The sequence below is a fragment of the Haliotis rufescens genome, unplaced genomic scaffold, assembly GCF_023055435.1.
Source record: "Haliotis rufescens isolate VD_foot unplaced genomic scaffold, xgHalRufe1.0.p SCAF_113, whole genome shotgun sequence".
In the NCBI taxonomy this organism is placed as follows: Eukaryota; Metazoa; Mollusca; class Gastropoda; order Lepetellida; family Haliotidae; genus Haliotis; species Haliotis rufescens.
Window position 1 is genome coordinate 602224 of NW_025963795.1, and position 18635 is coordinate 620858.

At 45.1% G+C, this 18635-nt stretch overlaps 1 protein-coding gene across 4 annotated transcripts in view; it reads right to left on the reverse strand.

The window, feature by feature from the left end:
* LOC124124729 (unconventional myosin-XVI-like) overlaps positions 1-18635 on the reverse strand; it is a 201040-nt gene that overhangs the window by 159045 nt on the left and 23360 nt on the right. For all 4 annotated transcript variants that reach the window (XM_046487972.2, XM_046487973.2, XM_046487971.2 and 1 more), the window contains 8 exons: positions 14472-14597; positions 8755-8966; positions 7104-7269; positions 5630-5740; positions 5467-5532; positions 5050-5277; positions 3633-3747; positions 113-260 (listed from right to left, as the gene is read on the reverse strand). In XM_046487972.2, coding sequence (XP_046343928.1) covers positions 113-260; positions 3633-3747; positions 5050-5277; positions 5467-5532; positions 5630-5740; positions 7104-7269; positions 8755-8966; positions 14472-14597 — 1172 coding nt within the window. The remainder of the gene's footprint in view (positions 1-112; positions 261-3632; positions 3748-5049; positions 5278-5466; positions 5533-5629; positions 5741-7103; positions 7270-8754; positions 8967-14471; positions 14598-18635) is intronic.

An 18635-nucleotide genomic window follows, 5' to 3' on the forward strand; every position in this document is an offset into this window, starting at 1 on the left:
TTCCCCAAACATAAGGACTCTAAAAAATCCAAATTAAATTACAAAGAACTTTGCTGTAAAATTCTCACTAAATCCTGGTAGTGACATGACTAATGTTTGATTTGGGACGAACCTGAAGTCATACTCCTTGTCAAACAGACACGAGTTAGCCTCCTCCGGAGTGATGCCCGACAACATCCAGTAGAAGATGTGAAAGTTCTTCTCTCCTCGACCCTGGTGAACAACACGTGACTTCTCCAGCAGGTACTGGGACATCTTAGCTGTAACACAACATCAGGTACTGGGACATCTTAGCTGTAACACAACATCTGGTACTGGGACACCTTAGCTGTAACACAACATCTGGTACTGGGACATCTTAGCTGTAACACAACATCAGGTACTGGGACATCTTAGCTATAACACAACATCAGGTACTGGGACACCTTAGTTGTAATACAACATCATGTACTGGGACATCTTAGCTGTAACACAACATCTGGTACTGGGACAGCTTAGCTGTAACACAACATCAGGTACTGGGACACCTTAGCTGTAACACAACATCTGGTACTGGGACATCTTAGCTGTAACACAACATCAGGTACTGGGACATCTTAGCTATAACACAACATCAGGTACTGGGACACCTTAGCTGTAACACAACATCTGGTACTGGGACACCTTAGCTGTAACACAACATCTGGTACTGGGACATCTTAGCTGTAACACATCAGGTACTGGGACATCTTAGCTGTAACACAACATCTGGTACTGGGACATCTTAGCTGTAACACAACATCTGGTACTGGGACATCTTAGCTGTAACACAACATCAGGTACTGGGACACCTTAGCTGTAACACAACATCTGGTACTGGGACACCTTAGCTGTAACACAACATCTGGTACTGGGACATCTTAGCTGTAACACATCAGGTACTGGGACATCTTAGCTGTAACACAACATCTGGTACTGGGACACCTTAGCTGTAACACAACATCTGGTACTGGGACATCTTAGCTGTAACACAACATCTGGTACTGGGACATCTTAGCTGTAACACATCAGGTACTGGGACACCTTAGCTGTAACACAACATTTGGTACTGGGACATCTTAGCTATAACACAACATCAGGTACTGGGACACCTTAGCTGTAACACAACATCTGGTACTGGGACACCTTAGCTGTAACACAACATCTGGTACTGGGACATCTTAGCTGTAACACATCAGGTACTGGGACATCTTAGCTGTAACACAACATCTGGTACTGGGACACCTTAGCTGTAACACAACATCTGGTACTGGGACATCTTAGCTGTAACACATCAGGTACTGGGACACCTTAGCTGTAACACAACATTTGGTACTGGGACATCTTAGTTGTAATACAACATCTGGTACTGGGACACCTTAGCTGTAACACAACATCTGGTACTGGGACATCTTAGCTGTAACACAACATCAGGTACTGGGACACCTTAGCTGTAACACAACATCTGGTACTGGGACACCTTAGCTGTAACACAACATCAGGTACTGGGACACCTTAGCTGTAACACAACTTCAGGTACTGGGACACCTTAGTTGTAACACAACATCTGGTACTGGGACACCTTAGTTGTAATACAACATCTGATACTGGGACAACTTAGCTGTAACACAACATCTGGTACTGGGACACCTTAGCTGTAACACAACATCAGGTACTGGGACACCTTAGTTGTAATACAACATCATGTACTGGGACACCTTAGCTGTAACACAACATCTGGTACTGGGACATCTTAGCTATAACACAACATCAGGTACTGGGACACCTTAGCTGTAACACAACATCTGGTACTGGGACACCTTAGCTGTAACACAACATCTGGTACTGGGACATCTTAGCTGTAACACATCAGGTACTGGGACATCTTAGCTATAACACAACATCTGGTACTGGGACACCTTAGTTGTAACACAACATCAGGTACTGGGACACCTTAGCTGTAACACAACATCTGGTACTGGGACACCTTAGCTGTAACACAACATCTGGTACTGGGACACCTTAGCTGTAACACAACATTTGGTACTGGGACATCTTAGTTGTAATACAACATCTGGTACTGGGACACCTTAGCTGTAACACAACATCTGGTACTGGGACATCTTAGCTGTAACACATCAGGTACTGGGACACCTTAGCTGTAACACAACATTTGGTACTGGGACATCTTAGTTGTAATACAACATCTGGTACTGGGACATCTTAGCTGTAACACATCAGGTACTGGGACATCTTAGCTGTAACACAACATCTGGTACTGGGACATCTTAGCTGTAACACAACATCAGGTACTGGGACATCTTAGCTGTAACACAACATCTGGTACTGGGACATCTTAGCTGTAACACAACATCAGGTACTGGGACATCTTAGCTGTAACACAACATCTGGTACTGGGACATCTTAGCTGTTACACAACATCAGGTACTGGGACACCTTAGTTGTAATACAACATCTGGTACTGGGACACCTTAGCTGTAACACAACATCAGGTACTGGGACACCTTAGCTGTAACACAACATCTGGTACTGGGACATCTTAGCTGTAATACAACATCAGGTACTGGGACACCTTAGCTGTAACACAACATTTGGTACTGGGACATCTTAGTTGTAATACAACATCTGGTACTGGGACATCTTAGCTGTAACACAACATCTGGTACTGGGACACCTTAGCTGTAACACAACATCTGGTACTGGGACATCTTAGCTGTAACACAACATTTGGTACTGGGACATCTTAGTTGTAATACAACATCTGGTACTGGGACATCTTAGCTGTAACACAACATCTGGTACTGGGACATCTTAGCTGTAACACATCAGGTACTGGGACATCTTAGCTGTAACACAACATCTGGTACTGGGACATCTTAGCTGTAACACAACATCAGGTACTGGGACACCTTAGCTGTAACACAACATCTGGTACTGGGACACCTTAGCTGTAACACAACATCAGGTACTGGGACACCTTAGCTGTAACACAACTTCAGGTACTGGGACACCTTAGTTGTAACACAACATCTGGTACTGGGACACCTTAGTTGTAATACAACATCTGATACTGGGACAACTTAGCTGTAACACAACATCTGGTACTGGGACACCTTAGCTGTAACACAACATCAGGTACTGGGACACCTTAGTTGTAATACAACATCATGTACTGGGACACCTTAGCTGTAACACAACATCTGGTACTGGGACACCTAAGTTGTAACACAACATCTGGTACTGGGACATGTTAGCTGTAACACAACATCATGTACTGGGACACCTTAGTTGTAATACAACATCATGTACTGGGACACCTTAGCTGTAACACAACATCTGGTACTGGGACACCTTAGTTGTAACAAACATCAGGTACTGGGACATCTTAGCTGTAATGGGACATCAGATACTTGACAGGGTTCCCACAAAATACCCGACCAATTCACAGTGACTACACCTGGGCCATGCTCCACAAAGCTCGTAGTGGCTAAGGTGATCGTAACTCCCATTATTTCATATAAACTTCCGATCACTTTGTGGAACAGGGCCCAGGAGAGTCAGGCTGCTGTCAGTTTGTGTTGGTATTCACTGACCTCCAAGAATGCCTCCCTCCACGGTGTAGCTGACCTCCAGACACTTGGCAAACCGGCTGGAGTTGTCGTTCATCACCGTCCGGGCGTTGCCAAACGCTTCCAGCAGAGGATTCACCTGTATTGATACTCACTGTCAGTACACATCAGAAGGGGTCACGTGTAACGAAACTCACTGTCAGTACGTATCAGAAGCGGTCACATGTATCGATACTCACTGTCAGTACGTATCAGAAGCGGTCACATGTATCGATACTCACTGTCAGTACGTATCAGAAGCGGTCACATGTATCGATACTCACTGTCAGTACGTATCAGAAGCGGTCACATGTATCGATACTCACTGTCAGTACGTATCAGAAGCGGTCACATGTATCGATACTCACTGTCAGTACGTATCAGAAGCGGTCACATGTATCGATACTCATTGTCAGTACGTATCAGAAGCGGTCACATGTATCGATACTCACTGTCAGTACGTATCAGAAGCGGTCACATGTATCGATACTCACTGTCAGTACGTATCAGAAGCGGTCACATGTATCGATACTCACTGTCAGTACGTATCAGAAGCGGTCACATGTATCGATACTCACTGTTAGTACGTATCAGAAGGGGTCATGTGTATCGATACTCACTGTCAGTACGTATCAGAAGGGGGTCACATGTATCGATACTCACTGTCAGTACATATCAGAAGAGGATTCACCTGTATCGATACTCACTGTCAGTACATATCAGAAGGGGTCACGTTTATCAATACTCACTGTCAGTACGTATCAGAAGGGGGTCACATGTATCGATACTCACTGTCAGTATGTATCAGAAGAGGATTCACGTTTATCAATACCCACTGTCAGTACGTATCAGAAGGGGGTCACATGTATTAATACTCACTGTCAGTACGTATCAGAAGGGGGTCACATGTATCGATACTCACTGTCAGTACGTATCAGAAGGGGTCACATGTATCGATACTCACTGTCAGTACGTATCAGAAGGGGTCACATGTATCGATACTCACTGTCAGTACATATCATGTCTGGTGTATCTTAGTGAATGGTCTATCCTCCTCGTCAGTCTGGTGTATCAAGGTATACCGGGTCTGTCTTGCTCGTCAGTCTGGTGTATCAAGGCGTACCTGATCTATCTTGCTCGTGAGTCTGGTGTATCAAGGCGTACCTGATCTATCTTGCTCGTGAGTCTGGTGTTTCAAGGCATACCTTATCTATCTTTCTCGTCAGTCTGGTGTATCAAGGTATACCGGGTCTGTCTTGCTCGTCAGTCTGGTGTATCAAGGCGTACCTGATCTATCCTTCTCGTGAGTCTGGTGTATCAAGGCGTACCTGATCTATCCTTCTCATCAGTCTGGTGTATACCGGGTCTGTCTAGCTCGTCAGTCTGGTGTGTCAAGGTATACCTGGTTTATTTTACTGCTCAGACCAGTTTCGGTACTTTCAGACACACGGAGGAGATGCTGGACGAGGAACTTGCATGACTCAGTCTTGCCCGACCCACTCTCTCCGCTGATCATGCAGCACTGGGATACCTGACTGGCCACCAGGTGGCGGTGTGCCTGCTCCGCGATGGCGTACACATGGGGGCTGAGAGACGCCAGGTGGGAGTAGTCGTGGTACTCTCTGCTGATCTGAGGAGGAGGAGAAAGTCATCAGGTCAAAGTCCGCACTTCATACACGTTACATTTGGTCATCTTAAGACGATTGTAGCTCCCATGTCATAGACTTGCAAGAGTTAGATAGTAGTACAGTGGTTCAGTGAAGCCGATATATACTTACAGACTTGGCGGCAGTTCAATGAAGTCAACATATATACTTACAGACTTGGCGTAGTACGGCAGTTCAGTGAAAGGGTTGACCGCCAGCAGGATGTCCCCAATGTATGTCTGAAACACAAGCAATCCCTCATACATACGCTGCTCTTTCTGCAGTATCTTCTGAGAACATTGACATATTGTTCAGGCTAGTTGTGGGCAGACTTACATAGATCAGCCGCTTGGCATAGCGTGCCTGTAGTGTCTCCACCATCGCCTTCTCTGTCAGGTCCGGGAACGTCGTGAGATCATCAGTGTCATGTGACTTGGGAAGATTGGCCTGGAAGGAAAATACAATCATCTACCCGGACCAGAACATGTCATCATCAGTATCTGTTGAAACAAAGCAATCTTAGCGACTGCCAACCTTCCACAAGGCTACCCGACCACCCCTAACCAACCTTCCACTACGCTACCCGACCGCCCCTAACCAACCTTCCACAAGGCTACCCAACCGCCCCTAACCAACCTTCCACAAGGCTACCCGACCGCAACTAACCAACCTTCCACAAGGCTACCCGACCCCCCTAACTAACCATTCACAAGGCTACCCGACCCCCCTAACTAACCATTCACAAGGCTACCCGACCGCAACTAACCAACCTTCCACAAGGCTACCCGACCGCAACCAACCAACCTTCCACAAGGCTACCCGACCGCCCCTAACCAACCTTCCACAAGGCTACCCAACCGCCCCTAACCAACCTTCCACAAGGCTACCCGACCGCAACTAACCAACCTTCCACAAGGCTACCCGACCGCCCCTAACTAACCTTCCACAAGGCTACCCGACCGCCCCTAACTAACCTTCCACAAGGCTACCCGACCGCAACTAACCAACCTTCCACAAGGCTACCTGACCGTCCCTAACCAACCTTCCACAAGGCTACCCGACCGCCCCTAACCAACCTTCCACAAGGCTACCCGACCGCCCCTAACCAACCTTCCACAAAGCTACCCGACCGCAACTAACCAACCTTCCACAAGGCTACCCAACCGCCCCTAACTAACCTTCCACAAGGCTATCCGACCGCCCCTAACCAACCTTCCACAAGGCTATCCGACCGCCCCTAACCAACCTTCCACAAGGCTACCCGACCGCAACTAACCAACCTTCCACAAGGCTACCCAACCGCCCCTAACCAACCTTCCACAAGGCTACCCGACCGCCCCTAACCAACCTTCCACAAGGCTATCCGACCGCCCATTACCAACCTTCCACTAGGCTACCCAACCGACCCTAACTAACCATCCACAAGGCTACCCGCCCGCCCCTAACTAACCTTCCACAAGGCTACCCGACCGCCCCTAACCAACCTTCCACAAGGCTACCCGACCGCCCCTAACCAACCTTTCACTAGGCTACCCGACCGCCCCTAACCAACCTTCCACTAGGCTACCCGACCGCCCCTAACCAACCTTCCACAAGGCTACCCGACCGCCCCTAACTAACCTTCCACAAGGCTACCCGACCGCCCCTCACCTTCCACTAGGCTACCCGACCGCTCCTAACTTACCTTCCACAAGGCTACCCGACCGCCCCTAACCAGCCTTCCACTAACCGACTATAGATAGTTGCCATGCCTTCTTATGAATTTAGAAACAAGGAATCTTGTTACTGTCTGTCAGTTGGAAAACTTCACCTCCTCAGAATCTGCAACTTTCCAGATTGCGGAGATGTAGGCCGTGTCGCTGCTGTCGTCATCCTCATCTTCGTCCATCCCATCATGCACTGCTGCCTGCTGCCCATACCGGATCTGTGACTCCAGCAGCTTGTCAGAGTGTGACAGATTCAGGTGTGCTGCATGCCTGAAGCAGACCCACAACAGACCAGTCACACATTGTACAGGTCACACATTGAAAAACAGATCAGTCACACGTGGTACATCAGACCAGTCACACATTGTACATCAGACCAGTCACACATTGTAAAACAGACCAATCACACATTGTAAATCAGACCAGTCACACATTGTACAGGTCATTCATTGTACAGGTCACACATTGTACAACAGACCAGTCACACATTGTACAGGTCACACATTGTAAAACAGATCAGTCACACGTGGTACATCAGACCAGTCACACATTGTACATCAGACCAGTCACACATTGTAAAACAGACCAATCACACATTGTAAATCAGACCAGTCACACATTGTACAGGTCATTCATTGTACAGGTCACACATTGTACAACAGACCAGTCACACATTTTCAACAGACCAGTCACACATTGTACAACAGACCATTCACTCATTGTACAGGTCACACATTGTACATCAGACCAGTCACACATTATACAGGTCACACATTGTACATCAGACCAGTCACTCATTGTACAGGTCACACATTGTACATCAGACCAGTCCCTCATTGTACAGGTCACACATTGTACATCAGACCAGTCACACATTATACAGGTCACACATTGTACATCAGACAAGTCACTCATTGTACATGTCACACATTGTACATCAGACCAGTCACACACTGTACAGGTCACGCATTGAACAACAGACCAGTCACACATTGTACAACAGACCAGTCACACATTATACAGGTCACACATTGTACATCAGACCAGTCACACATTGTACTGGTCACACATTGTACATAAGACCAGTCACACATTGTACAGGTCACACATTATACATCAGACCAGTCACACATTGTACAGGTCACACATTGTACTGTTCACACATTGTACAACAGACCAGTCACACATTGTACAGGTCACACATTGTACTGGTCACACATTGTACATCAGACCAGTCACACATTGTACAGGTCACACATTGTACAGGTCACACATTGTACATCAGACCAGTCACACATTGTACAGGTCACACATTGTACATTAGACCAGTCACACATTGTACAGGTCACACATTATACATCAGACCAGTCACACATTGTACAGGTCACACATTGTACTGGTCACACATTGTACATCAGACCAGTCACACATTGTACAGGTCACACATTGTACATTAGACCAGTCACACCTTGTAAAGGTCACACATTGTACTGTTCACACATTGTACAACAGACCAGTCACACATTGTACAGGTCACACATTATACATCAGACCAGTCACACATTGTACTGGTCACACATTGTACAACAGACCAGTCACACATTGTACAACAGTAGGTACTGACATGACACACAACTCCTTGGGATAGTGGTGTAGTTTCTGACAGCATGACTTACATTGACTTACTTGGTTTTACTGACATGTTTTAGTCTGAATTCCACGGTTTTACTGACAGTGTGGTGTATTCTGACTTACATGGTTTTACTGACGATGGTTTCATTAGCCTCTAATTCATCGTCAGAGTCCTGTGTAGTTGGGACGATGCTGCAACTAATGATGCGGCGCCGGGCTTCCAGGATGACCCGTTGTACCTCCTCTGTGCCGGCCACCTCCAGGGCCTTCCGCCTGTGCTGGTCAACACGCTCACTGTCTGCCCCGTGCTTCAGCAGGTGACGAACAATCTTTACCTGAAGACACAACAACCTTCAGCTGCAGACACAACATCCTTCAGCTGCAGACACAACAATCTTCACCTGCAGACAAAACAACCTTCACCTGCAGACACAACATCCTTCAGCTGCAGACACAACAATCTTCACCTGCAGACAAAACAATCTTCACCTGCAAACACAACAACCTTCACCTGCAGACACAACAATCTTCACCTGCAGACACAACAACCTTCACCTGCAGACACAACTTCCTTCACCTGCAAACACAACAATCTTCACCTGCAAACACAACAATCTTCAGCGGCAGACACAACATCCTTCACCTGCAGACACAACAACCTGCCGACACAACAATCTTCACCTGCAGACATAACAATCTTCACCTGCAAACACAACAATCTTCACCTGCAGACACAACAACCTTCACCTGCAGACAAAACAACCTTCACCTGCAGACACAACATCCTTCAGCTGCAGACACAACAATCTTCACCTGCAGACAAAACAATCTTCACCTGCAAACACAACAACCTTCACCTGCAGACACAACAATCTTCACCTGCAGACACAACAATCTTCACCTGCAGACACAACTTCCTTCACCTGCAAACACAACAATCTTCACCTGCAAACACAACAATCTTCAGCGGCAGACACAACATCCTTCACCTGCAGACACAACAACCTGCCGACACAACAATCTTCACGTGCAGACACAACAATCTTCACCTGCAAACACAACAATCTTCACCTGCAGACACAACAACCTTCACCTGCAGACACAACAATCTTCACCTGCAGACACAACAATCTTCACCGGCAGACACAACAACCTTCACCTGCAGACACAACAATCTTCACCTGCAGACACAACAATCTTCACCTGCAGACAAAACAACCTTCACCTGCAGACAAAACAACCTTCACCTGCAGACACAACAATCTTCACCGGCAGACACAACAACCTTCACCTGCAGACACAACAACATTAACCTGCAGACACAATGATCACAGGCAGATACAACAATCTTCACCTGCAGACACAACAACTTGCACCGGCAGACACAAGAATTATCACCTGCAGACACAAGAATCATCACCTGCAGACACAACTATCATCTCCTGCAGTCACAATAATCATCACCTGAAGACACAACTATCATCTCCTGCAGACACAACAACCTTCACCTGCAGACACAACTTCCTTCACCTACAGACACAACAATCTTCACCTGCAGACACAACAATCTTCACCTGAAGACATAACATCCTTCACCTACAGACACAACAACCTTCACCTGCAGACACAACAACCTTCACCTGCAGACATAACATCCTTCACCTACAGACACAACAATCTTCACCTGCAGACACAACAACCTTCACCTGCAGACACAACTTTCACCTGCAGACACAACAACCTTCACCTGCAGACACAACATCCTTCAGCTGCAGACACAACAATCTTCACCTGCAGACAAAACAATCTTCACCTGCAAACACAACAACCTTCACCTGCAGACACAACAATCTTCACCTGCAGACACAACAACCTTCACCTGCAGACACAACTTCCTTCACCTGCAAACACAACAATCTTCACCTGCAAACACAACAATCTTCAGCGGCAGACACAACATCCTTCACCTGCAGACACAACAACCTGCAGACACAACAATCTTCACCTGCAGACATAACAATCTTCACCTGCAGGCACAACAACCTTCACCTGCAGACACAACAATCTTCACCTGCAGACACAACAACCTTCACCTGCAGACACAACAACATTAACCTGCAGACACAATGATCACAGGCAGATACAACAATCTTCACCTTGCAGACACAACAACTTGCACCGGCAGACACAAGAATTATCACCTGCAGACACAAGAATCATCACCTGCAGACACAACTATCATCTCCTGCAGTCACAATAATCATCACCTGAAGACACAACTATCATCTCCTGCAGACACAACAACATTCACCTGCACACACAACAACCTTCACCTGCAGACACAACAATCTTCACCTGCAGACAAAACAACCTTCACCTGCAGACACAACAACCTTCACCTGCAGACACAACAACATTAACCTGCAGACACAATGATCACAGGCAGATACAACAATCTTCACCTTGCAGACACAACAACTTGCACCGGCAGACACAAGAATTATCACCTGCAGACACAACAACCTTCACCTGCAGACATAACAATCTTCACCTGCAGGCACAACAATCTTCACCTGCAGGCACAACAATCTTCACCTGCAGACACAACAACCTTCACCTGCAGACACAACAACATTAACCTGCAGACACAATGATCACAGGCAGATACAACAATCTTCACCTTGCAGACACAACAACTTGCACCGGCAGACACAAGAATTATCACCTGCAGACACAAGAATCATCACCTGCAGACACAACTATCATCTCCTGCAGTCACAATAATCATCACCTGAAGACACAACTATCATCTCCTGCAGACACAACAACATTCACCTGCACACACAACAACCTTCACCTGCAGACACAACAATCTTCACCTGCAGACATAACAATCTTCACCTGCAGACACAACAACCTTCACCTGCAGACACAACAATCATCACCTGCAGACACAACTATCATCTCCTGCAGACACAACTATCATCTCCTGCAGACACAACTATCATCTCCTGTAGACACAACAATCATCACCTGCAGACACAACTATCATCTCCTGCAGACACAACAACATTCACCTGCAGACACAACAACCTTCACCTGCAGACACAACAACATTAACCTGCAGACACAATGATCACAGGCAGATACAACAATCTTCACCTTGCAGACACAACAACTTGCACCGGCAGACACAAGAATTATCACCTGCAGACACAACAATCTTCACCTGCAGACATAACAATCTTCACCTGCAGACACAACAACCTTCACCTGCAGACACAACAATCTTCACCTGCAGACATAACATCCTTCACCTGAAGACATAACATCCTTCACCTACAGACACAACAACCTTCACCTGCAGACACAACAACCTTCACCTGCAGACATAACATCCTTCACCTACAGACACAACAATCTTCACCTGCAGACACAACAACCTTCACCTGCAGACACAACTTTCACCTGCAGACACAACCTTCACCGGCAGACACAACAACCTTCACCTACAGACACAACAATCTTCACCTGCAAACACAATCTTCAGCGGCAGACATAAAAATATTAACCTGCAGACACAACAATCTTCACCTGCAAACACAACAACCTGCCGACACAACAATCTTCACCTGCAGACAAAACAACCTTCACCTGCAGACACAATGATCACCGGCAGACACAACAATCATCACCTGCAGACACAACTATCATCTCCTGCAGACACAAGAATCATCACCTGCAGACACAACTATCATCTCCTGCAGACACAACAATCATCACCTGCAGACACAACTATCATCACCTGCAGACACAACTATCATCTCCTGCAGACACAATAATCATCACCTGCAGACACAACTATCATCTCCTGCAGACACAACTATCATCTCCTGCAGACACAACTATCATCTCCTGTAGACACAACAATCATCACCTGCAGACACAACTATCATCTCCTGCAGACACAACAATCATCACCTGCAGACACAACTATCATCTCCTGCAGACACAACTATCATCTCCTGCAGACACAATAATCATCGCCTGCAGACACAACTATCATCTCCTGCAGACACAAGAATCATCACCTGCAGACACAACTATCATCTCCTGCAGACACAACTATCCATCATTTTTTGGAGATTTGTTGGCATTTGTATAATTATGTTCCAGACACAGAAAGCCTTGGATTAGTGCCACTGTCCTTTTAGAGAAATTAAACATTCTAAAATTATTTCTGTCATTGTACATTAATTCCTGTTTATTTAAACATGTCAGTATCAATTTCATGGGCAACCTGGCTGTACTGAGTGTGATTTCATGATGGCCTTCCTGGCTGTACCTAGGGTGATTTCATGATAGCCTACCTGGCTGTACCTAGGGTGATTTCATGATAGCCTACCTGCCTGTACCTAGGGTGATTTCATGATAGCCTACCTGGCTGTACCTAGGGTGATTTCATGATAGCCTACCTGCCTTTACCTAGGGTGATTTCATGATGGCCTACCTGCCTGTACCTAGGGTGATTTCATGATAGCCTACCTGGTTGTACCTAGGATGATTTCATGATGGCCTACCTGCCTTTACCTAGGGTGATTTCATGATAGCCTACCTGCCTTTACCTAGGATGATTTCATGATGGCCTACCTGCCTTTACCTAGGGTGATTTCATGATAGCCTACCTGCCTGTACCTAGGATGATTTCATGATGGCCTACCTGCCTGTACCTAGGGTGATTTCAAAATGGCCTACCTGCCTGTACCTAGGGTGATTTCATGATGGCCTAACTGGCTGTACCTAGGGTGATTTCATGATAGCCTACTTGGTTGTACCTAGGATGATTTCATGATGGCCTACCTGGTTGTACCTAGGGTGATTTCATGATAGCCTACCTGGTTGTACCTAGGATGATTTCATGATGGCCTACCTGCCTTTACCTAGGGTGATTTCATGTTGGCTTACCTGCCTTTACCTAGGGTGATTTCATGTTGGCTTACCTGCCTTTACCTAGGGTGATTTCATGTTGGCTTACCTGCCTGTACCTAGGATGATTTCATGATGGCCTACCTGCCTGTACCTAGGGTGATTTCATGATAGCCTACGTGGTTGTACCTAGGATGATTTCATGATGGCTTACCTGCCTTTACCTAGGGTGATTTCATGTTGGCTAACCTGGTTGTACCTAGGATGATTTCATGATGCCCTACCTGCCTGTACCTAGGATGATTTCATGATGGCCTACCTGCCTGTACCTAGGGTGATTTCATGATAGCCTACCTGGTTGTACCTAGGATGATTTCATGATGCCCTACCTGCCTGTACCTAGGGTGATTTCATGATAGCCTACCTGGTTGTACCTAGGGTGATTTCATGATAGCCTACCTGGTTGTACCTAGGATGATTTCATGATGGCCTCCATGCCTTTACCTAGGGTGATTTCATGTTGGCTTACCTGGTTGTACCTAGGGTGATTTCATGATAGCCTACCTGGCTGTACCTAGGGTGATTTCATGATAGTCTACCTGGCTGTTCCTAGGGTGATTTCATGATAGCCTACCTGGTTGTACCTAGGATGATTTCATGATGGCCTCCATGCCTTTACCTAGGGTGATTTCATGTTGGCTTACCTGGTTGTACCTAGGGTGATTTCATGATAGCCTACCTGGCTGTACCTAGGGTGATTTCATGATAGTCTACCTGTCTGTTCCTAGGGGGATTTCATGATAGCCTACCTGGTTGTACCTAGGATGATTTCATGATAGCCTACCTGGTTGTACCTAGGATGATTTCATGATAGCCTACCTGGCTGTACCTAGGGTGATTTCATGATGGCCTACCTGGCTGTATTTTGCTGCAACATGTAGAGGAGTCCATCCAATGTCATCAACAGCATTCACATCAGCATTGTTGTTCAACAACAACTTTACAACATTCCGGTAGCCATTAGCACTGGCCATATGCAGCTGGAACATACAGAAATCATTATCTCACATACAGCTTGAACATGCAGAAATCATTATCTCACATACAGCTGGGACATACAGAAATCATTTTCTCACATACAGCTTGAACATACAGAAATCATTATCTCACATACAGCTTGAACATGCAGAAATAATTATCTCACATACAGCTTGGACATACAGAAATTGATATCTCACATACAGCTGGGACATACAGAAATCATTATGTCACATACAGCTGGAACATGCAGAAATCATTATCTCACATACAGCTGGGACATACAGAAATCAATATCTTACATACAGCTGGAACATGCAGAAATCATTATCTCACATACAGCTGGGACATACAGAAATCATTATCTCACATACAGCTTGGACATAAGAAATTGTTATCTCACATACAGCTGGAACATACAGAAATCATTATCTCACATACAGCTGGGACATACAGAAATCATTATCTCACATACAGCTTGAACATGCAGAAATCATTATCTCACATACAGCTTGGACATACAGAAATTGATATCTCACATACAGCTGGGACATACAGAAATCATTACTATCTCACATACAGCTGCAACATACAGAAATCATTATCTCACATACAGCTGGGACATAAGAAATCGTTATCTCACATACAGCTGGAACATGCAGAAATCATTATCTCACATACAGCTGGGACATACAAAGATCAATATCTCACCTACAGCAGGGACATACAGAAACCATTATCTCACATGCAGCTGAAACATACAGAAATCATTATCTCACATAACCTGGGACATACACAAATCCTTATCTCACATACACCTTGGACATACAGAAACCAATATCTCACATGCAGCTGGGACATACAGCAATCATTATCTCACATATAGCTTGGGCATACAGAAATCATTATCTCATATACAACTCGGACACACAACAATCCTTATCTCACATACACCTTGGACATACAGAAACCAATATCTTACATACAGCTGGGACATACATAAATCATTATCTCACTTGCAGCTGGAACATACTGAAATCATCAATATCTCCTATACAGCTAGGACATACAGAAACCAATATCCCACATAGAGCTGGGACATACAAAAATCATTATCTAACATACAGCAGGGGCATACAGAAACCATTATCTCACATACAGCTGGAACATACAGAAATCATCATTATCATACAGCTGGGACATACAAAAAACATCATTATCTCACATACAGCGAGGACATACAGAAATCATTATCTCACACAGCTGTGTATATTGATTAAGGATCGTACAGTCAGGTACTATGTGGCCTGTATCTATGGAAGTAAACCACACAGCTGTGTATATTGATTAAGGATCGTACATTCAGGTACTATGTGGCCTGTATATATGGAAGTAAACCACACAGCTGTGTATATTGATTAAGGATCGTACAATCAGGTACTACGTGGCCTGTATCTATGGAAGTAAACCACACAGCGGTGTATATTCATTAAGGATCGTACAGTCAGGTACTACGTGGCCTGTATCTATGGAAGTAAACCACACAGCTGTGTATATTCATTAAGGATCGTACAGTCAGGTACTACGTGGCCTGTATCTATGGAAGTAAACCACACAGCTGTGTATATTGATTAAGGATCGTACAGTCAGGTACTACGTGGCCTGTATGTATGGAAGTAAACCACACAGCTGTGTATATTGATTAAGGATCATACAGTCAGGTACTATGTGGCCTGTATATATGGAAGTAAACCACACAGCTGTGTATATTGATTAAGGATCGTACAATCAGGTACTACGTGGCCTGTATGTATGGAAGTAAACCACACAGCTGTGTATATTGATTAAGGATCGTACAGTCAGGTACTATGTGGCCTGTATATATGGAAGTAAACCACACAGCTGTGTATATTGATTAAGGATCGTACAATCAGGTACTACGTGGCCTGTATCTATGGAAGTAAACCACACAGCTGTGTATATTGATTAAGGATCGTACAGTCAGGTACTACATGGCCTGTATGTATGGAAGTAAACCACACAGCTGTGTATATTGATTAAGGATCGTACAATCAGGTACTACATGGCCTGTATATATGGAAGTGAACTACACAGCTATGAAAGTTTCCTGTTGGGAAGTAGGATTGGGAGATCTATGATAATCTACAAGTTTGTGTGAAGGCTTTGTGTGACTACCTCACAGTTAATCCACAAAGAGAGTGGAGGAAATAGAGGGGGATAAGACAATAAGCTCTACCTGTGTGAGCTAACATTATACTCTACCTGTATGAGGTGACAATACACTCTATCTGTGTCACAATACACTCTACCTGTGTGACAATAAGCTCTACCTGTGTGAGGTAACAATATACTCTACCTGTGTGAGGTGACAATACACTCTATCTGTGTGAGGTGACAATACACTCTACCTGTGTGAGGTGACAATACACTCTATCTGTGTGAGGTGACAATACACTCTACCTGTGTGGGGAAATAATATACTCTACCTGTGTGAGGTGACAATACACTCTATCTGTGTGAGGTGACAATACACTCTACCTGTGTGGGGAAATAATATACTCTACCTGTGTGAACAATACTCTTCCCTGTGTGAGGTGACAATACACTCAACCTCTGTGATAATACACTCTACCCATGTCACAGTACTCTCTACCTGTATGACAATACACTGTACCTGTGTGAAATTACTCAACCTGTGTGACAATACACTCTACCTGTGTGAGGAAATAATATACTCCACCTGTGTGACAATACACACTACCCTGTGTGAGGTGACAATACACTCAACCTCTGTGACAATACACTCTACCCATGTCACAGTACTCTCTACCTGTATGACAATACACTGTACCTTTGTGAAATTACACTCAACCTTGGTGTCAATACACTCTACCTGTGTGCCAATACACTCAACCCTGTGTGAGGTGACAATACACTCAACCTCTGTGACAATACACTCTAACTGTGTGACAATACACTCTACCCTGTGTGAGGTGACAATACACTCTACCTGTGTGAGGAAATAATACACTCTAACTGTGTGACAATACACTCTACCTGTGTGCCAATACACTCAACCCTGTGTGAGGTGACAATACACTCAACCTCTGTGACAATACACTCTAACTGTGTGACAATACACTCTACCTGTGTGCCAATACACTCAACCCTGTGTGAGGTGACAATACACTCAACCTCTGTGACAATACACTCTAACTGTGTGACAATACACTCTACTTGTGTGAGGTGACAATACACGCTACCTGTGGGAGATAACAATACACTCCACCGGTGTGACAATACACTCACTCTACTTGTGTGAGGTGACAATACACTCTACCTGTGTCAATACAATCTACCTGTGTGAGGTAACAATACACACTACCCTGTGTGAGGTGGCAATACACTCTACCTGCGACAAAACAATCTACCTGTGTGAGGTCACAATACACTCTACCCTGCGTAAGGTGAAATACACTCTACTTGTGTGAGGTGACAATACACACTACCTGTGACAATACACTCCACCTGTGTGAGGTGACAATACACTTTACCCTGTGTGACAAAACACTCTACCTGTGTGAGGTGACAATACACTCTACTTGTGTGACAATACACTCTACCTGTGTGAGGTGACAATACACTATACCTGTGTGAGGTAACAATACACACTAACCTGTGTGACAAAACACTCTACCTGTGTGACAATACACTCTACTTATGTGAGGTGACAATACACACTACCTGTGACAATATACTCTACCTGTGTGAGGTAAAAATACACTCTACCCTTTGTGAGATGACAATACACTCCACCTGTGTGAGATGACAATACACTCTACCTGTGGGAGGTAACAATACACTTTACCTGTGTGACAATACACTCTACCTGTGTGAGGTGACAATACACTCTACCTGTGTGACAATACACTCTACCTGAGTGACAAAATGCTCTACCTCTGTGAGGTAACAGTACTCTTCCCTGTGTGACAAAACGCTCTACCTGTGTGACAATACAC